General features: G+C 30.6%; 4 protein-coding genes and 2 long non-coding RNA genes across 6 annotated transcripts; 3 read left to right on the top strand and 3 right to left on the bottom strand.

Moving 5' to 3' along the window:
- Window positions 1–256: 256 nt before the first annotated feature.
- Window positions 257–1,228, top strand: LOC116403354. Its single transcript, XR_004216080.1, has 2 exons — window positions 257–786; window positions 901–1,228. It is a non-coding gene; the product is annotated as an uncharacterized LOC116403354 (long non-coding RNA).
- A 746-nt stretch (window positions 1,229–1,974) lies between these two features.
- LOC116401659 (cytochrome P450 CYP72A219-like) lies at window positions 1,975–5,637 on the bottom strand. The gene is made up of 5 exons (XM_031884221.1): window positions 5,255–5,637; window positions 4,118–4,335; window positions 3,753–3,997; window positions 3,281–3,668; window positions 1,975–2,610 (listed from the first exon to the last, which is right to left on the bottom strand). Exons 1-5 carry the CDS (start codon window positions 5,547–5,549, stop codon window positions 2,185–2,187), a joined length of 1,572 nt encoding a protein of 523 aa, XP_031740081.1. The 5' UTR covers window positions 5,550–5,637; the 3' UTR covers window positions 1,975–2,184.
- A 4,138-nt stretch (window positions 5,638–9,775) lies between these two features.
- LOC101222418 (cytochrome P450 CYP72A219) lies at window positions 9,776–13,836 on the bottom strand. The gene is made up of 5 exons (XM_004145957.3): window positions 13,357–13,836; window positions 12,550–12,773; window positions 11,779–12,023; window positions 11,309–11,696; window positions 9,776–10,485 (listed from the first exon to the last, which is right to left on the bottom strand). Exons 1-5 carry the CDS (start codon window positions 13,652–13,654, stop codon window positions 10,048–10,050), a joined length of 1,593 nt encoding a protein of 530 aa, XP_004146005.2. The 5' UTR covers window positions 13,655–13,836; the 3' UTR covers window positions 9,776–10,047.
- On the top strand, window positions 11,785–13,131 carry LOC116403357. The gene is made up of 3 exons (XR_004216091.1): window positions 11,785–11,921; window positions 12,291–12,351; window positions 12,625–13,131. It is a non-coding gene; the product is annotated as an uncharacterized LOC116403357 (long non-coding RNA).
- A 2,700-nt stretch (window positions 13,837–16,536) lies between the features above and the next one.
- LOC101222181 (60S ribosomal protein L18a-like protein) lies at window positions 16,537–20,500 on the bottom strand. Its single transcript, XM_004145956.3, has 4 exons — window positions 20,208–20,500; window positions 19,111–19,186; window positions 17,711–17,825; window positions 16,537–17,046 (listed from the first exon to the last, which is right to left on the bottom strand). Exons 1-4 carry the CDS (start codon window positions 20,416–20,418, stop codon window positions 16,987–16,989), a joined length of 462 nt encoding a protein of 153 aa, XP_004146004.1. The 5' UTR covers window positions 20,419–20,500; the 3' UTR covers window positions 16,537–16,986.
- Window positions 20,501–21,209: 709 nt separating this feature from the next.
- LOC101219186 lies at window positions 21,210–22,202 on the top strand. Its single transcript, XM_004146026.1, has one exon. It carries the CDS (start codon window positions 21,210–21,212, stop codon window positions 22,200–22,202), a length of 993 nt encoding a protein of 330 aa, XP_004146074.1.
- The last annotated feature ends 636 nt before the right edge of the window (window positions 22,203–22,838 follow it).

The following is a 22,838-nucleotide window of genomic DNA, read 5'->3' as shown; positions in this document are numbered from 1 at the left end:
GAAATGAAGATATTGAATTTTGATTTTTGTTTTTAAGTTCTTTCATTGATGCTCTGTTTTTTGTTTTTTGTCTTGTGTTCTAGTTTCTTCAACTATATAGAGATGTATTGACTATTATTTGCTGTAATATATAAATAAAACTTAGGGACTTTTGTGCTCCTTTGTAATTTTAATAATTTAGACTTTGATTAATATTGAATTTTTGTATAATTAGATTCTGTTTTTTAGTATAAAGAAAAGGGACAGTGGTGTGTTTGGAATTATTCTTTGATTAGCTTAATTACATTTTTTTTTTACTAATAAAGGTGATTAATTTTTTGTTTTTTTAAGAGGCAATTATATATTTGTAATGTCTTAATTATTTAATAATTCATTGCCAAGGTGTCATTGTGTTCTATACATTTTGGTTGTATACAATATTCAAGCAAATAGCAACCAGTATTTGTACTTGTTGGTTTGTGGATCTCGTTAGGGTTAGACTTGGTTGCCTTGTGGGTATGGTCTGTCTACATAGCTTAAATGTGACTAATTCAATTATACACAAAAATTAAGTTTAGGTCCTACTTATCTTCCTTATTTACTGTGGTCAAATTGGATTATTTATAAACTTATCTTTCTTATTTACGGTATAAATTTCCTAGGGAGAAATAAAGTTGGGACTGATTTCATTTCAGCTGTTTTCTCCATTTGGGGTTATGGAAATGGCGTAATTTGTTTTGAATTATTTGATAGGAAGAGGGATTGAGGGAGAATTGCTGGGCATCTGATGGTAACTATTATGCAAAAGTAAGCCAGTTTATTTTTCCTTTTTTAGTTCAAATTTCCTCATTTCTTCCCATTTGTTGCATGTATATGGGTTGGAATTTGACCATTCCTTGTCCTGCATTTGGTCACATTTAGGTCTTGGATATGATGAAGATGAGGATGAAAGATTTTCCAATCCAACTGGCAGCCAGACCTCAACTGCAACTGTCTTTGGACAACATTTTGTATGGTTGTAGTTCAATTTCCAACTTTTATGTTTGTTGTGCTAGATAAAATTGGGTAGCCCCCCACAATGAGATTCCCTTACACTTTCTATTAGTATCTGCAGACAAAATTTGGAAATTGTTAAGCTATTTATCTGCAGTCATGTGAGTGAAAAATTGAACCACCTTATCGTTTACTGTTTGTTGATGAGCCTCTTTGCGATTTCCGTTAACTAATAGAAATTGGGTTTATAGGTGAATATGATTTCCCTTGACAAAGTTGCTAAGCTTTTATTAGGAGATGACTACAATTCATTAATAATGAGAAGTAAGAAATCTTGAACTTTGATATTAATTTTAGAATGTGAACGGGGAAATGCTTGATAATTACATCTTTTATTATATACAACTAACGTAAGGCGGCTATACGACATTGCAAATGTGTTGTCTTTTATGAATCTGATTGAAAAGGTATTGCATTACTCATATTAACTAGGACATCTACGTAAGGGATCATATTATAAAAAGCCTACTGAATATAATAAGAACATTGTCCGGTTTTAAGTGTCAAGTAAAACCAGTTTTGTAGTAGTGTACAAAGACTTCCATGACCTCTATTCTTGTTTGCTTTTGCAAGTATGAGCTCAATAAAAAAGACTTAGTCCAAATTAATAATGTAGTTGTAGTTACACGTTGTTTCCAAGAATTACACCCTCTTCTTGAATTTATATGTAATGAGTATTACAGTTTGTGGGTATAGTTTCATAATCTCATTTGGAATATTTGTTTGTTGTGTTGTATGTTTTTTTTATGGTAGAAGTTTAGTAGAATGTTGCTGAGAAGCTCATTGCAGAAAAATAACTATGAGCAAAAAAAAAAAAGGTCAGTTTCAGGGCGTAAACTTCACCATGTTGAATAATGAACTAATTATTTATGACTATTGAGATTTTTTCTTCATATTAGACAAAAATGGTACAATTACAAGGATTAATTAATCATCCCGAGCTGAAAAAGGAGTAGATGCTATTATCTTGAAAATTGTTTATTTAAGAGCTAGTGAAAAATGAAAAAGAGAATTTAGTTGAAAGGAAAATATATCTAGAACATGTGTAGCTAACTTTTTCGCAAAGTATTGGAAATTACAAGCAAAAATAGCAAACATTCCTATTCTTAACTATGATAATTGTGCAAGTTAGTACATAGTTTAAGAAGGTAGCTAGAGTTTGTGTAGTATGATATGAGCTCCATGTTGAGGTTGTGTTGTTAAACCTGCAATAGGAGTGTGTGTGTATGATGGAGAAAGCTGAAATGAGAAGCGTTGTAGGATCATTGATAATGCCATTTTTGCTTCAATCATGGCAAAGTTTAGTCCTATGCATATTCTAGGACCCCAACCAAATGGTACATAAGCACATGGATTTTTTGTTGCTTTAGAAACACCTTCTGAAAATCTATTTGGATTAAATTCATGTGCATCTTGTCCCCATAACTCACGATCAGTTTGGATAAGAATAATTGGTAAACTCAACATCACTCCTGCTGGTAAAGTCAAATTTCCAAGTTTTGTTTCTTTATTCACAGTACGAGCATACATACTCACAGGTGGGTATAACCTGAGAACCTCATTGAAGATCATAGTCACCTGTGCCATAGCAAAAGTCACTTATCATTTATTAGCTAATACATAACCTTTTAGGATACATTCCCAAAAGCCACACGTCAAAGACGATGTACTCACTCCTTGCCAACATGCTATCTAGCAAAGAAACACATATACAAATACAAGATATAAATATGACACGATATCCATTTAGTGGCATATCACTTTTACAAAACCTAGAAAAATTAGTTTGATGTATTTTGCTATTAAAATTTATTATTCTGGTCATATATTGTCTATTTTAGTACACTCAACAACTATTAAATTTAATAAATGTTATACCTACTTGACTTTGTACACCTAGTTTCTATCACACATCTATTGCACTAACAAGTGTTTGAATCATGTCAAAAAATGACCATAAGTGCTTGACACACATAAACATGCTAGCCAAATCAAATTGTTTGTGCTTCTTATATGCCAAGTACTTTATCAAATGACCTTTATAGTTTCAATTTACAAAATCCAAAGTTAATACACTTGATTGAGATTAAGCTAAGAAACCTTTGTTGAATATTCATATATTCAAAACTATCTCATGGGATTGTTTTGATTCATAGGGTTGACATTTAAATTTCACAAATGAGATGAAATTAAAATGGAAAAAATAAATAAATAGAAAGTAAATGTTGGAGAATATAATCACACTTACAACTTTTAGCCGACTTAAACCATCATAATCTGGTTTCTTGTTGCCAAAGATCTCAAATACCTCTTTTCTTGCTCGCTCCTGCCATTCTGAATATGAACTCAACAATACCATCGTCCAAATTAGTAATGTTGCTGTAGTTTCTTGACCAGTAATATAGAAAAGCTTGCATTCATCAATAACATCTTGTATGCTCAATCCCATGCCTTTGTTGTTTCCATGTTCTTTAATTTCATTCAAATTGGATTCTATGAGAATGCTTAGTAGATCAGTTTGTATAGCTTCACCTGCCTTCATAGACTTTTCCTTTTCATTCATAACACCCAATATCAAAGTTGATATCTCTTTACTTATCTCTTTCATTTTATTATTTGACTTCGTGGGTAGAAACCTGCACAAAACATAATTCATGATATACAATCTTTCACCATAGTCTATAGATGTATCATAATGTTGTAGATGGGTTAAGTTTTACCTCCATCCTGGAATATATATCCCTAAGCTAGATTGAATTGCAAAGGCACCTAATTTAGATTGAAGCTCGAAGATCTTTTTTCCTTTTTCATAGCTACTCCCAAATGCAGTTCGAGAAATCACATCAGAAGCCATATTTTGGAGATAAGGCATTACATCTAACTCACAAGATCCCTCTTCAGAGACCATGCTTTCCCACTTGCTAACCATCTCGTTACAACTATGATAGAATTCGGGTATCATATCCTATATATAGGGCAATGTAAGAGTATGTTGGTCATAGCTAGTAAGATTATGATAAAATAGTTTAAAAATGAGATATGTATATATATACATATAGGGAGAGAAAGAAAAAGATAGAGATACCTTAAGCTTCTTTAAATGAAATGCAGGGCTTATAATCTTTCTATGTTTGACCCATTTTTGTCCTTCATGACTGAAAAGACCATTTGTAAACAACTTGAGAAGAGGATTCATAGTTGGCCTTTGGAAATCATTGATGAATGAGAACACAGTTTTGAGTTGCTCAGGATCCATTATGTGCACTCTTGGCACTGTCCCAATCCACATGAATGAATTCTTCCCTACACTCCCAATCAAACAAAATAGTCCTTTAAATTTTACTTTCAAAACTATTGGTAACTTTAATGAATTAACTATGAAAACACAAACGTAAAATAAAATAAAGAATACTTTAACCAAAAATTTTAAGTATTTTGTGCTCTCGTTTCATTCATGTATTATCACGAAAATTAATTCCCCTTCAATTTTACTTGGGTGGAGGTGGAAAATCTCGAAAGAAATTTTCTGGAAGCGAGCTCTTCCCGAAAAAAAGCTCCTTGTTTAGTATATTTAAAAAAGAAAAAAAATTATGTTTTAAATTTTTTTAACTCAATTTGAAGTGATATTTTGCTATTTTTTTATATTTAAATTTATTTTACAATATTTAAAAAAAATTAAAAAAAATTATATGATTACGGTACTTATCGTTTAAGAGTGATAGTTGGAGTATTTTGAAAAGAAAAAAAAAAATAAGTAGAACTAATTTTGTAAAATCAATTCGTAGACAAACAAATTTATGAAAATTGATTTTATGAGATTTAAAATTGATTTTAAAGACTAAATAAAATGATGAAAAATACTTTTGATATTTTAAAATCAATTTTATTAGTACGAAAAGTAAGTTAGAAAGAAATTAGAGGGAAAAAAATGAGAGAAAAAGGTGAGGTGGGAGGAAGCATGTAAGGGCATCATAGGCATTTCATACCCAGTTTTCTAAAACTAAAAATTTTCCCAATAAACTGACTTTAGTGTATTCTATTATTAATTTTTTTTCAAAAATAGAAAAAGAAAATTGACAAATTATTTACCCATATAGAACAAAATCGAACAAAATCACTTGATTTTTGGATATTTTTACTGAGGGTAAATTTTTGACAATTTTCCTTTATTACTGAAAAAAAATAAGAAAAATAAGAAAGGAAGTTTGGGATAAAGTGTTACCATAATGCTGGATGGTTTGATGAACAGAAGGAATGACACGTGGAGCAATATGATTGGAGAACTTCATGGGCTTGGACATTGCTTCCTCTCTCATGGCCGCACTCTCCTTCAAGTCGCCGTGGAGAATCCGGTATGAATTCCCGGCGAATCCTTGCTGCCTTAAAAGCTTCTCTAATTTCTTCGGCCGAAACCAAATCCAATCAGCTAATTTCCATCCCAATAACAATAATAACACTAAAACAAAACTAATTATCATTACTGTGGGAGTTGAAACCGTATCAGGAACATACCACATCTTTGTAAACAAAGAAACTCAGAGTTCTCAAAATTGTGTTTATTAAACAGACAATAACTTTGGGGCATTCACTTCTCTAACTTCTCTCTTCTATTTATAACCTTACAATCTTTCTCTTTTTCATTTTAATGGATATTATCATTATTGGAAAATTAAAAAAATATATATATATTAAAAATGTTTCTTTTTAATTTAATAATTTGGTAAAATATTTTTTTAAATAATAGGATGAAGTAAATATAACCATTAAATTTAAAATATTAGCATATATAACAAAGAAAAAAAAGACAAATATAACAAAAAAATTTCAAACTCTTCCAATTTGATATATACTTAATTATTATTACTTATCATAAATATATAGAATCAAATATGATTAGTTCTAAATATGCATTTGATTGAAATGTTGAAGTGTTTAATACTAAAATAAGTCATTTTTTTTCTTATCAATCTAAACCTATCATAAATAATTTATAAAGTTTTGAAACCATGGCTTTAACGTCAAAAGATGATGTGGATGTTTTTTATATGATGAGTGGACAAAAAATAAATTATTGGCTTGTGTTGGTGTTTTTTACTTATTTCTTTTTCTCTTTTAGTCTTTTCCTTGATAAGGAAATATTATTTATTTGTTAATTCAATTAATATGTGACTTTGTAGTGACCAACCACTTAAATATACGTAAAGTTAAACAACTTAATGTATCATTTTTAATTAAAAAGAATATATATAAATATAACTCTACCAATATAAAATATATATTTAAGATCAAAAGATGATATAGGACGGAAGATATTAGATGATAAGGATCCAATTTGAAGGGTACCCATCATGGTTGAAATTTCTACTCAATAATGTTGATGGTTGCTTTTTCCTAGTTTGTTCCTATTTCCTTTATCTTGTGGAGAAAAAGCATTAAATGTTGGTCAATTCTCTTTCTTTTCTAAACCCATATGAGTGAGGAAAAAAGCAATTTGACTTGCTTCAATCCAAATCATTTTGTTATTATATTTTAATATACACTTCACTCAAATTTGGGGAGGAAAGCAATAGAAAAAAAAGGAATTAAAAAAAGATTAAGAGGTGGAAATGATTATTATAATTCTTGCTTGGGGAGGATTAAGTGAAAGGATCGATTATTTATAATCCTTATTTGGAGGAATGATTAAGTGAAGGGATTATTATAATTCTTGTTTGGGAGAATGATCATTTGGGGTAAGGATTATGACAAAAAAAATTGTATTTTTTTCATTTGTGTAATTTTTTTTATTTGTACATTAACTCCAATATGATATATATATAATTACTTTTTTCTTAAAATGAAATTATTGTTTTTTTTTTCACGAACCCAATACAAAATGAAAAATGTGCTAATATTTTTTGCATTTGTGTAAATTTTTCATACGGTAAAACCTCTACAACAAAAAATTATATTCAAATTCATTATTTTAGTTAGGTTGTATCGTAATCTATGCGTTCACAAAAAAAATTGTACTTTTTTTTATTTTATATAAATATTTTTTTACTTACAACGTATACCTAATATACTTTGAAAAGTAAAGATTTTTTTGTCTCATTTGTACCATAGTTTTTTCTTTCTTTTTTAACATTAAATCAAGTACATAGAATAATGTGTATTAATTTATTTTTTTTGTTGTGTAAAATATGTTTACGAAATTTATATAGTAAATTCAATTCACACAGAAATTGTATTATTTAATTTTTCATTTGTCTTCAATTTATAGTTCAATTTGATCCGTAAATCCAATACATTAAAATTATGCTCTTTTTTAAAAAATTTATGGCAACTATTTGTTTTTTTTTCTACCGCAACCCCATGTGAAAAAGAAATTGAATTACATCTTTTTTTAGTGTGTAAGAAATGTTTATGAAATGTTTTTCGTAAACCACATACAAACAAAAATTGTATATATATATACATATATATATTTGCATTTGTTTGAACTTATTTATTTTGTTCGTACTATTTTCCAAAACGACGAAAAGTTGTATTAAAATAATGTTTATACTTCATTTCTGCTGTAACCCCAACACACATCGCAATACACAACAAATATGTATTAATTTTTAAATTGATTTTGTATAAAAAAAAAAAGTCGGATCATACAAACAATAGACGATACAAACAAATTGTATTATTTTTTTCATTTATGTAAAATATATTTTTTCAAATTGTACCGTAAATAGAATACAAAAAGAAATTTGTATTTTAAGTTTGTATCATCGATACTTACAATAAAAAAATTGTATTTTGTTGTTTTTATTTTTTCTTTCATTTATTAATTTTTTTCTTCACGAAAATTATAAGCAACATACTATACAAGATGACTGATTCATTTGGCACAAATAGAACGAAGAATAAGAGATGGTGATTAATTTGTTTAAAAAAGAGAATAAATAAAAAGATTAATTTGCACAGAAAAATAAATAAATGAGAAAAGAGAATAAAGAAAAAAGAGAAAAATTATATTGAAAAATGAGAGGATTAAATGGGTAATAAATGAGAAAAAAGAGAATAAATAAGATGGATTAAGGGTAGTATTTTCCCTCCTTAATCCCTAAGCCAAACAAGTATTTCCTTTCTTTTCCTTCCCAAACGGCCCTAAATGTTGAATTTGAATCTAATTTTAACCCAACCCATTAATAATTGGTATTTATTTATTTCTTTGAAATGAAAATATAAAGGGTTAGTTTTAAAGTCTGAGACAATGAGCTAAGTTAAACTTACTAAACAAAATATATACCAAAAGTTTACTTTCTATCTATGATTTATATAGATCTTTTCAACTCTTTTTCATTTTAAATGGTATTTTTTATATATATTATACTAAAAAAATATCGATGTACAACTATAATTTAAATAGAAAATTTTAGAATTATTTTTAGTATAACAAAATCAACGTATAATCTTTTTTAAAATAACGTTAGTTCTATTTTACTTGTTTATATACTAATAGATTATTGATTTAAATATTCCAAATAAGATGATTGCAATATTCAAACTCAACTAAAATAAAAATAAAGCAATTTAAAAGGGGAAAATTGACCAAAAGACCTTTACAAGATTACAAAAATAGTTCATCTTGAGCTCCAAGATATATTTTTTAGACTTTTCTTTATAAAAAGATTAAAAAAAATAGATATTCTTTTAATATTTTCTTGAGGTTCAAGAAAAATTCATTGAAATTAGAGGGAAGGAAGTCAATTTGTCATAATTACATGTGGACCATAAATCAATTATTTTAATTGTTGAAATATACATTATAGTATTGGTTTTAAAATGAAAAATATTTTAATTATAGTATTTTTGAAAAATATCATTTTGGAATGCTCTTCATCAACTCAATTCAAAAACCTTACCTTAATTTTTAACGTATGTGAAATATCAAAAAGTATTTTTACTTCTAAAATACATAATCAACTGAATATATACAATTATGTAATTAATAGTGTTTTTTTTTAAAAGAAAAAATAATGTCTTTAACATACTCTAAAAATCCTACTAAATGATACAAAATAAATTTAACATTAGAAAAATTGATTCTGGATTTTAATTTTCTTGCCCTTTTAATTTATAGATTTGGATGAGTAGAGATGAGATAGAGGGGTGCCATTGGACACGCCAATTTGGTCACTTGGAACGTGGCATGGACACGCCAATTTCTCATAGTCTATTTCAGTCCTAAGTTGTTACTCCTGATGTGAATCATGCTATCTTTTCAACTTTATTGTCCATGTTCATATCAAACGTGATTTCTACGTGTTTGATGATATATGATTAATTAAATTTATTTAAGCTTTTGGATTGATTGGTAATTTGCAGAAAGATCTTATATTTAAATCCAAATTTTATTTATTGTCTGAAAGAAGAGTACAAAACAAGAGATCTATTTTTGCATATGAACTTCTAATGCCTAAACCATACTTCAAACAAGTGATGTAGGCGTAGTTACACACATCCTTGGTTTTCTCAAAGGATTTGAAATTATATTATTATACCTTTTCTTGAACATTATTTCTTTGTCTTGTGGTACATTTTGTGGTTGAAGTTAACAAGAATGCTGATGATGAACACATTGCAGATGAAGTGTTTGATAAAATGACAATGAGAAAGGTCAGTTTTCAAAAGTTGTAGTGCATAAATTTGACTATTTTGAATCAGCTGGAACATAAATTATTTTTAGTGTATGGACTTACCCTTCAAGTTCAGGCTAACAGTGGATTCGTTCGTTTTATAAATTTTAAACATAAATGGTACAATTACAACCACTAATATCACCTCAAGCAGAAAATGGAAGGGGATGTCATTGCCCTTAAAACTGTTTATTTAGGAGAGCTGGTGAGCAATGAAAAGGGTATTTAGTTGAGAACATTCGTGGGTACATTTTTCTCAAAAGGATTTGAAGTTATATATAGTCAAAGCACAGAAGCACAGAACTTCCTTAGCTTTTTGATAATGTGCAACCTAATACTTAGTTTAAGTAACTAATTCCAATTTGTGTAGTATGATATGAGCTCCATGTTGAGGTTGTGTTGTTATGGCAGCAATGGGAGCATGTGTATACGATGACGAAAGCTCAAGCGAGAAGCGCTGTAGAATCATTGATAATGTCATTTTTGCTTCAATCATGGCGAAGTTTAGTCCTATGCATATTCGAGGACCCCAACCAAATGGTACAAAAGCACCTGGATTTTTTGCTGCTTTAGAAACTCCCTCAGAAAATCTTTCTGGTTTAAATTCATGTGCATCTTCTCCCCATAACTCAGGATCACATTGCATAAGAACAACTGGTAAGCCCAACATAACTCCTGCTGGTAAAGTCAACTTTCCAAGCTTTGTTTCTTTTTTAACTAAACGACCAAACATACTCACCGGAGGGTATAATCTGAGAACCTCGTTCAATATCATAGTTACCTGAGTCATTGCAAAAGTCATTTGCCATCTGTTAGTTAATATATATATTTTTAGGAAATAGATCCTTTCAAAAGTCACTTGTTAAAGTGTCAAGACTAAGAAAAAAATACAAATACAAGATATAGATATGACACGACAACTATACGGTGACACGCCACTTTTTTTAATTTATGACACAAACAGATGACAAGGACACATTTATTCTTAAAAAAATATATAAATATCATTATTAAGCGAGAAAGAAATTCAACATTGATTTATTTGTCGCTGATCTGACTGAACTATGCTCAGTCACTGATTTAGCTAAAGCTTTAGGAAGTCTTTACTACTGTATGCATTTATATGCTTAAAGAAATAAGTTTGATGTATTTATATTTCACTATCAAATTTTATTATTTTTGTCATATATGTGTATTTAGTGTATATGCTCAACAATTGTTCAATGCATATCTAACAATTGTTGGACCTATTACTTTGTATAACCTAGTTTCTAAAACATATATTGCAGTAACAAGTGTATGATACGAACCATCGTGTCTAACACTCATGAGCATGCTAGTTCGAAAGAAAATGATCACACTTCTTAGGTGTCAAGTTTATCAAATAGCCAAATCCTTTCAACTTACACAATCCAAAGGCAATAGGCTTGGTTCAGTTTAATTAAGATTAGAACTAGAAACCTATCTAGACTACTCTTACCTCCAAAACTCTAATGTGATTGCTTTGTATAAGAAGATGGGCATTTAACATATACGAGGTAAAATTAATATGAGGAAAGTAGAAAAAAAATAAAGTAAATGTAGAAGAATATCATCACACTCACAACTTTTAGTCGACTTAAACCATCATAATCTGGTTTCTTGTTGCCAAAGATCTCAAATACCTCTGCTCTTGCTCGTTCTTGCCATTCTGAGTATGAACTCAACAATACCATCGTCCAAGTCAGTAATGTAGCTGTAGTTTCTTGGCCAGCGATATAGAATAGTTTGCATTCATCAATAACATCTTCTATGCTCATTCCAATGTCTTTATTGTTTCCATGTTGTTTAATTTCGTTCAAATTGGATTCCATGAGAATGCTTAGTAGGTCAGTTTGTATAGCTTCACCTGACTTCATAGACGTTTCCCTTTCATTTATAATATCCATGATCAAAGTTGATATCTCTTTACTTATCACTTTCATTTTATTATTTGACTTTGTGGGTAGAAATCTGCACAAAATAGAAATCATGATATATGAAATCTTTCACCATAGATCTATATAATAATGTTGTAGATGAATTAGGTTTTTACCTCCATCCTGGAATATAAATCCCTAAGGTAGATTGCATCACCATCTCACCTAGTTCAGTTTGAAGCTTAAAGATCTTTTTTCCTTTCTCATAGCTACTTCCAAATGCAGTTCGAGAAATCACATCAGCAGTCATATTTTGTAGGTAAGGCATTACATCTAACTCACAAAATCCCTCTACTGAAACCATGCTTTCCCATTTGCTAATCATCTCGTCACAACTGTGATAGAATGCTGGTACCATATCCTAACAACCATTGTAAAGATATGTATGATCACTGGTTATATTTCAACAGATTTTACAAAAGAGTATGATATATGAAGATCTTGAAATTATATGTATTGTTTGACAACGTTCAATGAGTTCTAGAAACATAAATAGTTACTAAAGAACTATTTCTTAAAACCAAGAACAAGTTTTGATCACCTTTTTTATATTTCTTGTTTCATTGAATTCATACCCAATTCCAAAAACCAAGAACAAATCTTAACCATTCTTTTTTTTTTTTCAAAGGTTGCTTTGGATTTTGAAGACAGTCCCTAAAAAGTAAATAAGGAAACGAAGATACTCAAAGGTAAAAGTAACAATTATAAGCTTATATGTTTATATCTTGTTCAAATAAGTATGTGCTTTATTCATTGTACAAATATGATTCCAAGTATTCATGTTGCTCTCATATATAAGATTTGGATAGACAACTAGCTTGTTATATTTGTTTGTGAAAGTTAATTTTAAAATAGTTGAAAAGTGATATGGAAGAGAAAGATGATACCTTAAGCTTTTCTAAATGAAATGCAGGATTAATTATCTTTCTGTGTTTGACCCATTTCTGTCCTTCATGATTTAGAAGTCCATCAGCGAGCAACTTGGCAAGGGGATTCAAACTAGCAGTTGGCTTTTGGTAATCATTGATCAATGAGAACACAGTTTTAAGTTGTTCAGGGTCCATGATGTGTACTCTTGGCATGGGGCCAATCCACATGAATGAATTCTTGCCTGCATATATTCCAAAATTATATGTGACTTTAACCAACAGAAGCATATTGGGTGTTGAATAAATCATTCAACATAAGCACTGGACTTCACAGGGAATACAACTATGAGAAAATAAACAACACTTCAAAAGTAAAATATTAGGTTTTTTTTGTTTTGTTAGTGAGTTGAAATTGAATTCTGAGATGGTAAACTTGAGCAAGTGATTGTCATTCAATGGGCAGCAGAGTGACTTCTTTGTTTTCATCCCTAATCACCTTTTATTTCCTATCTCCACAAAATCTCTCATTTCATTTTATAACCATATGTCACTTTTGTATTTAAGGAGTGCAATATAAATAAATTATGTACAATTTTGTAAGTTTTACCTCAAGAAATTGACAAGTGATTTTTTAGCAACCAACCATATAAATCTACCAGGAAAAAAAAACAGAATTTATCCATATAATTTTAGCAAATGGGACCTTAACTATCTCGATCTTAGCACACATAGAAAATCATGATTCAACTTAATTTATTTATCTCTAGATCTTATATTAAAGGAGAACAAAACAATAGAAAGATAAAGATTGGGATAATGTGTTACCATAATGTTGGATGGTGTGATGAACAGAGGGAATGACACGTGGAGCAATGTAATTGGAGAAGTTCATAGGCTTGGAGATTGCTTGATCTCTCATGGCAGCTCTCTCCTTCAAGTCGCCGTGGAGAATCCGGTAAGAATTTCCGGTGAATCCTTGCTGTCTTAAAAGCTTCTCTAGTTTCTTCGGGCGGAACCAAATCCAATCAACTAATTTCCATCCCAATAATAATAAGGATGATGATAATAAAACCACGATTACTACTATTAACCAAGTTGAAATCATATCTAAAACATATGCCATTTTTAGTTCTCAAACTGAACAGAACAACAATCTTTGGGGAGTGAGTTCTCTAACTTAAACTTGTCTCTCCTATTTATAATCCCACAAACTTTGCAAATCATGTCACCATATATTAAAATAATAATAACTTGTCTTTTTTATTAAAAAAAGTTTGTGCACACTGTCACTGAAGTATGTGAAATAATACTTCTCTCTGCTATCTTCCAAGATGGTCGTAGAAAGGTAGATGACTCCAAGCTTTAAGAAGTTTACGAATGTTTTGTTTATTTAAAAACAGTGTATTAACTCTACTTAAAATTTCTTTTATTCTTTGGTTGGAGAGTGGTAAAAAGGTTTGATAGAGTGTTATCTCGTAATTGGGATTGTTTTTTTTGTATGGTTTTGTTTGATTTGTTTGTGGTTATTCATATTATAGAATGGAGAAACACTTGTAAAGTCCTACCACGTGGCTTCTCTGAGTCTTTCATGGGTAGAGATGCATGTGCTTTTGAATAATATCACCAAACATCACATCAACTTAGAAATTCTATTTTGACAAAGGAGGTTGCAAAATATGACTTTGCCTTCTCAAACCAATAATGGGCATTTGAATATTACTGGAAGACAGTGCTGGAAAAAAGTACATTCTTCAATAAAGTTTACATAATTTAGAAAACCATAATTTGAATCTGTGGCCTCTTAAACAAAACCCATATAACTATACTATACATTGTAAATCTATGAGTGAAATTTATTTGGGGATATACCTATGAGTGAAAACCCAATGTCTTGTTTTCTCTCTTTTGTTTATTTTTACTGTGCGCTAAGGAGCACATTTTATTTATTACTTTTTTTAGGTGGAAGTATTGATTAACATTTAAAGTTACGATTTTATAAAAAAGAAAAAAAAAGCACTATCGTTGAAAAGTTGGTAGCTTTGAAACCATATATGATGAGCTATTTATAATATATAATCAAACCACGAAGGAACAAAACATAAGTCTTGAAAGTTGATCGAGAGCCAAACATCCAAGTATATTCTCTCCAGAACCAATCCCTCCTTCAAACATATAGAGGGAGTTGTGGCCTTAAAGATCGATGCCTCAAGAATAAATATTTTTCTCTCGGAGGGTTTTGGAGGGGGTGACACAACTTACTTAGTCACTAAAGATTGGTTCAAACCTTAAGGTAGGATTGATATTATGTTCGTTTGTGTTTGATCCATTCTGGTTCTTTGTGTTTTATATATAAAGTCTATACGTAAGCAACCTAAGTGAGAATACACAATTGGTTTTTTCCTTTTTAGGTTCATCATATCAACAATTATTGGATGTATCACATGTGAGTTGTTCAGGAAAATCTGCCATGTAATCTCTTTAGAAAAATATAATATTTTGACAAACTTTTCAATTAAATATATTTACTTAATTCACTAGGAATCTTCTCATTTTACACTTTTTAAATAAAATAAAATAAAATAAAATGTCATAAATATTTAATTTTATATATTATAATAAATTAAAGGGATAAATAATGTAATCTGCAGCCACGGAGATGTGGGGATTTTCTTTGCCTCATTAGGGATGGATTTCTATCAAGAAAAAACGAACATCTAAATAAAACTCAACTAATTAAAATTCCTTTCTTGAAGGAAGCATGATAAAATTCTAAGTGATGCAGGTGTTAGGAAAAGAAAATGTGAATTTATGATTTGAAAAAGAAAAGAAAAAAAAAAGAGAATGAAAAATAATTTGGCTGCTAAAAGAAAATTTTAAACTGATTGGTAAACTAAATAATAACAATAACATTGAAGTAAAGAAGAACATTTTGCACCAATGATAACATCCCTCATTATTTAATTGTCATTACAATACCAATTTCTGTGCAATTAAAAATAGTTTTGAGTTTGGTTTAAAGACAATAGATTTTCTCCCAAAAAGTAGATGATTCGATAAGTGTTTTAGTGAAAGTTCTAATGCTGTGGCTCAACAATCATATTTTTTTCTAAATGCAAGAATTAAAAGGATTAATTACCAAAATATTGTTATTTATAAAACTATTTACTAAAATATTGAGACAGAACCAATATTTACTAAAATATTTACACACGTTTTGTAAATACTTCATAAACAAGAGAGAATTAGTCAGAACCAAAGCTTCACTTTTCAACACAATATTATAAAAATCAATAATAATATAATAAAGTAAACTAAAGAAACACTATTTCTATATAAAACTATCTCAGGCAAAACTATCTTACGCGAAGCACTCAGGTTAGATTTAATATAATCTCAATTCTCGTAGTCTCCAAGTTGCAGTAGCGAGGGTTGAAAATGCTTAGTAGTGAGGGTTGAAAATAGTAAGCATTGCAACAAAAAAATAATTACAAATATAACAAAATCTATTATCAACCTTGTATAGTTTATCAATGATAAATCAGGGTCTATTACTAATGGAACAATAAGAGTCAATGAGAGTCTATCAACAATGTGATAAAAGTGTATGACGGATAGATTTTTGGTATATTTGTAATTTTTTAAAATGTTGTTATATATTCTAATATTTTTAATCTAATTATTATATTTACAAATGTTCCCGTATAAAACCAATACCTAGGGAGAATGACATGATCTTTAGAATTCAAATAAAGGGGAAATATGTATTTCAATTATTTATTGATTGTTTTCCTTAATAAGAAACAATTTCATAGATGGTATGGAGTTTACCTATATTTCAATTAATTGGAAGATGGAAAACAAATAAAAAGTGCACACCAAAAAACAGAACTTCCAACCTTACCTAGACTGAGGTGTGTGAAAATGTCTTCACCTTTGAAGACTATCCATCAGGCTGAGCAACCTCGCTAGAGGAACATGAAATCTGATTGGTGCAACAGTTTTCTGTTTTGATGTTCAAATGCTTATTCCAAACAAGCAGAAATAAATATATTTACCAAAGGATAAGTACGTTTCTACACATGAGTTTAAGATGAATAGTCACATAACACATATCGTAGATTTAAAACAAATAACATGATTTTGCAGCATGGCACAGCTAATTCTTAGGGGCACAACATGGAAACAACCACTAAACAATATCTCTATACACCACAAGAAATTAAGCTTCTCCCGAGGAAATCTTTCCTGACAATCGTGGCAATGGCCAATGTGGCGTCGGGAGGAGTTTTCCAGAAGCTTTTTGGAGTTTTCCCAATGGGTTAACCATGGAGAAAAGTGTAATTTCTTGTAGTGATAGGCTCTCACAGATTCAGGTTTCAATGGAACTAAGCTTGCTCATGGGCTCTGTCGTTCATACATATTTGCAAATATACAATACTTTTAGTTTAGGATTGGTTACCAGACATCAGCTTCCCTTGTCGCACCGAAAATAATTGCAACTGTGGCAATAACAGCCTGACATGCAACATAATAATATTAGCTTGCAACAGTGGTGGATCAAGAAATTTATAAATAGCTGGGCATTTTTTTCATAATAAAAACATCAAACGCAGAAATCTAAAATGCAATAGTGCCAGGCAAACAACGAGGTACCGGGCTAACTTGGTTAATGAGTGAAGAAGATTATTAAATCCTACAGTGTTTACTAATAAAATTGAGAGGCCTCTAACCCCTACGTGGATCATTTTCTGGCATTTAGTGTTGAGAAAATAAACAGTTTTAAGAGAATAAAAGGAAAAAAAAAAATATAAATGAACTTATTCCGGATAACTTATATACTAACTCATTTTCTAACAATTTTTTTTAGCTAAAGCCTTTCAACAAGTAATAAATCTTTATAGAAAAAAACAAGTAACAAATCAGTTTTGTTTACTGTCAAACGTTGCCCAAGATACTAAAACTAAAAGAACGACAAGGTCTAGTTTTTGACAAATTACAATCATCGACTCCCGAAGGCCTCTCCTCCTGCTTTAACCAAATATATCTTTTGGCAAGTTGCAAAGAAATATAACAGAAAAATCAGTTCTTGTGATGAAATCTATTGCAGAACTATATTGGAGATATAAGAACATCGTCATGAAGCTGAAGAAGTTTAAAATAATAATGAAAAGTTACTCACAGCAATTGAGCAAGCAACATATCCTGGTTTCTCACGGTAGTCAACCCTGCCACATATTATAAGAATTGCTCCAGCATACCATGGGATAGCAGCAAGGAAGAAACCAATAATAAACCTGAAAAACACAGTTAGTATTCTTTTTTATCAGTCAACTCATATGTAGACACAAAAATCTGGGAAATTTTTAAATAGCAAGATAAAGAAAAGAATGCATAACACAGTAGCAATTCTATCATTCCAATCTAGAAGCTGATTAGTTTTAGTTCATAAGATGGAAGCTGTAGTGATATATATCAGGAGTCCCTTGCGTCACCTCAAGGACAAATTACATGTTTAAGAGCCAATAAGAAACTAAAGTCAGCATTGAATTCTCACATTCAAAAGGAGGTGAACTCAATTGAGGAGATTCTAAAAGCAACAATTGGAGTCAGTTGAGGATATAGGTTCGAACCAATTTAGTTTTGTAATTTATTTTATTTTGCAAAAACATACTTTATTTTTGGGCTTTTATTATTGGACCCATATATGTTTATTTGAGTTTTATTTCCTTCCTTTGAGTTAGGGGTAAAATAGACTTTTTATGTTTTGTTTAGTGCAGTAAGTTGGGTATAAAGTATGGAAACAAAATACAGCACGTTAGTTTTTCATATTTTGAAGATCTAGGATTTTCTATCAATAAAAATTCTCTGGTAGGTGATAGAGCCTGATCACCATTCTTTTGCAATTTTTGACTCAATTTGCATGCCAAGAACATTCAGGTAAGTTTGATCAACTTGCTTGTAGGATGTTCGAACTTGGAGTGAGGAACTAGTTCTCCTTATCTCTTGGTCTTTGATCAAAGAGAGATTCAAATCTAACTCATTCCCTTGGATTATTGTGAAATTGAATTGGGGATTTTAGAAGTTGATATTAGGGGTTCACCAATTGGATTCCTAATTTTCAAATCCTAGGGCTTTCATATCATGTAGCATTCTCATCATCTGATGAATTGATAACTTTCTGACCAGATAACCAGTGACATTTTAAAATGCTTAGAGGTGTTTGGGCTACGAACTCCAAGTGTGTGGAGTAGACTATTATAATAATACCACACTTCATGTGTGGAACTCCAATTATAATAATTATTATTTTCAACTATTATAACATACAATTTTTCTCTTTTTGTTACAATGTTTACTATTTCACACTCAAACTAAAATAATCTACACTTCAAACACAAACTGTTATAACCTACAAAGTATTATAACTCAAAGGCTATAGTGACTACTAATTATAATAACCAACTCACCCCCTCTATCCGCCCTCTTATTGTGGCAATAATGATATCACCTGGCTTGTTTATGATGGCAATGCTAATGTAATGTAAATGATGATAAAGTCCAAAAATTATGGCTACTTACAGGAACCACCCGATGCCAATGCCACAGCAAGGAAGGCGTGGCTCTCTCACTGGTCTTCCTTCAACAATAGCATATCCTGGAAAAGAATTCAAAAATAGATAAATAAAAGCAAATTTGAGCTACAACTTTTGTCTTTGTACTGATATACGTTAAGCTAATCTGAGAGTATATATTTTCGAAGAATTTACACAAATTTACAGCCAACAAAATGAAACTAAACAAAATTTTATAGTGCAACAACAAATTTTAAAGAGAAAAAGGGTTAAATATGAATATATAAAACCATGGCATTTATTTTCACCCATATTCTTCTCAAAATGCAAAAGGGAAATAGAGCATACGCATTTCAGAATGCTAAAATCAAGAATTTCAATAGTCAAAAGAGAATCACATTGAAATACACTTTTAATAACTCAAAATCAATTCAATATTTCATTTTACACCTTTTAAAGGAAAATTTCATAGTATTACAATTAAAAGCGTGTTTTAGAGTGATCTTGAACATGATACAAGTTATTTTTCACTGTTACAAAATCACTCCTAAACATATACTAAGAATCCTACCAAAGTGCCATAACAAAAAGCTTCAAAGTAAATAACACTGATAAACTACAATACTTCATTGTGAGCGTTGTTAAGTATGATCATAAGTTCGAAGTGGCTTCCTACTCTATTCTATTTTTTCATTTCTTTCAATTTTGAATTATAAACATCCAAGCAGACCCCAATATAAAACACATTTACAGAACAAGAGAAGGCAGGATCTAATCTCAAGCTCAACAAAAAAACTAGTACTAGCAGGAACTAGAAAGCTGAAGGTAAAATTCCAAACGAAATTACAGATAACAGAATATATGACGATTAATCCATGTTTGGCAGTTCAGTAGATCATAATTTTCAAATTCGGACGAAACGAGGTTATTCAAGTGATTAGATCAACCTTTTAGTAGAGTACAACTTAAGACATTTGACATAGCAACAAGGATCAGTAGTTCAAGTCAACGGAAAAGCATAAGATCGAAGAAATGGCAAAAGAAGCAAAAGTAGAAGGTAAGAGCAGATTAACAAGTGAGGAAAAATGAGAAAGAAGAGGTTACCGGGTACAGCTTGATAGCCGTGAGCATAGTGCTGATATTGAGAAGGATCGTCGGAGTCGGGGACACCAGGGAGGCGAGTAGGGTGGGAAAATCCGACGGGAGGATAATTAGCGACGCCTTGGAAGGTTCCGTAGTGAGGATGGGGGGAATTGGATTCGTGGTGGTGGTGAACGACGACACCGACGGCGGCGGATTTGTCTTGCTCGCTCATTTTCTCTCTCTAGAAACCAAACCGTAGAGGGCGAAATGGATCAAATTGAGAACATGGAGTGATCATCATATTAAAACTAATATTCTATTCTTAAAATATTAACTTTTCACTACCCGAAATATGCTTTACTTTAATCCAATTTTCTTTTACATCATTTTTTTTTAATAATTATACTATATTTTAAATGTTAAAAATAACTATTAAAATCAATAAATTTAAATTATGAACACACTTATTAACTAAAGTATTTATAAAAGTTTAGAGGTAGAGAGTTGGTGATAGAATTCAAATTTTTGTTATATTTTGTAAATATTTTTAACAGTTTTATCATTTTCAATTTCCCCTTTCTAAAATTGGCCTTAAATTTAAAAGAAAAACATTAGAAAAATTATTTGAACATATAAATAAGAAACTAAGCTTAAATGTTTTATTTTAAAAGTTAAATGATTATCAAACTAAACCTAAAAGAAGAAGTGAAGTTCTCGTGCTCGTGCTCGTGCTCGTGCTCGTGCTCTCTAAATTCTAACAATACAAACAGTTAACGTGTTTGTAATGTTGTAACAATGACATTCAATCATACTTCATGATTTGAAACAACGGGATCATAGGTATATCTTTGGAATTTTTTCTTGTAAAAAAACCATAGGATTAAAGTAGATAAGCAAATAGATGACGTGTAATGTTTGAAAGCAAACAAAACTTACCATTGACATCTTAGGAAAATTAGATTCAAAATTGATTTTTCACAAAAATTCATTTCGATTCTTCTTCTTCCCAAGAGAGAAAGAGAGATGGATAGAGAGCAAGAAGACCTTCAATTTCTGGGCTTCTTCGGCATCTTCACAGAATCCTTCAATATTGTTCTCTCATGGAGGAAGATCTTCAGCAAGATTACCCTAACCCTAATCTTGCCACTTACCGTCGTCTTCTTAGCTCACATCCAGGTAACCGAGCTTCTCTTCTTCAAGATCTTGAAAAACGAAGATTCCCTCAATTCAATCCCTAAAAATTCATCCAAATACACCAAACTCTCCGATATCATCACTTCAGAGTGGATCTCTTTCTGGCTCTTTAAAGCTGCTTACTTCACTTTCTTTCTAATCCTCGCTCTCCTTTCCTCGGCGGCCGTCGTTTACACCGTCGCCTGTGTTTACACTGGTAAGGAAATCACCTTCAGCAAGGTTATTGGCGTTGTTCCTAAGGTTTGGAGAAGGCTGATGGTTACGTTCTTATGGAATTTTGTTATTGTTTTGATTTACAATATGGCTTTTGGGGTTTTGATTGTCCTTTGGTCTGCAATTTTTGGATTCGGTGGAATTGGGGTTCTCGTAATTTCTGGGCTTTCGGTTTCATATGTTGTAGGGTTTGTGTATATAAGCGTTGTGTGGCATTTGGCGAGTGTTGTCTCCGTTTTGGAGGATGTGTATGGAATTCAAGCAATGTTGAAGGGTAAGGAACTGATTAAGGGGAAGATGGTGCTTTCTTGTGGTGTTTTCTTTACTTTTACTGTGTTGTTTCTTGGGGGTCAGTTGGTTTTTCAAACTTTGGTTGTGCTTGGAAGTTCCAAGTACTATGGATTGAGAATTGTTCTTGGAATTCTTTGTTTCTTGTTGCTGTTCAAAGTGTTCCTCTTTGGTCTTGTTGCTCAAACAATCCTTTACTTCGTTTGCAAATCATATCATCATCAAAATATTGACAAGCCCTTATTATCTGACCATTTGGAAGTGTATCATGGGGATTATGTTCCATTGAAGGAACAGGATGTTCAATTAGGCGAATTGTAAACTTGTATGAATTTATATGGAATGAACTCTGTATTATCAATCCTTTGATTGGGGTTTGATTAAATGGAATGATGTAAGTGATTGTGTAACATATATATATTTTTTACTTAAATGATATCTTCTTCTTCATCATCTTCTTCTTCTTCTCTTTTCTTTACATTCATGCTTTGCTTGCCAGATGGATCTAATGAACTTAAACTGAACGTTGTGAATGTGGGTTAGAATCTTCGAGTGTTGTTTTGGAAGTATTGTGCAAATAAAGTGAAGATTCTTAAAGAGTTTGAAGCCACTATTTTACAAACTCATAGCACAAAATGAGAATAAAGGAGGGCAATGATTATTTTAACATGTTATGACAATGAAAAGGGGTAATTGATTTTAGAACAGTCCAAAAAAACGACTTTTTTGATTTGTTCATAGTTTTGACTCAGTAGCAATCTTCCTACAGCATGGAGATTGCTATACTCTTTTAGCAAATCATTTGATCAATTGAGAAGAAATTGGAAAAATAAATTTAATAATCCGATGGGACCAATTTAATAAATGATTTAATGAATGATTGTATGTATGGAAGTAGATAACAAAACCAATAAATTGATAGAAGTGATTTTCAAAATCCAAAAATTGAGATCTTAT

This window comes from Cucumis sativus, chromosome 4 (assembly GCF_000004075.3).
Source record: "Cucumis sativus cultivar 9930 chromosome 4, Cucumber_9930_V3, whole genome shotgun sequence".
Classification (NCBI taxonomy): Eukaryota; Viridiplantae; Streptophyta; class Magnoliopsida; order Cucurbitales; family Cucurbitaceae; genus Cucumis; species Cucumis sativus.
This window is presented reverse-complemented; position numbering and strand designations above follow the sequence as displayed.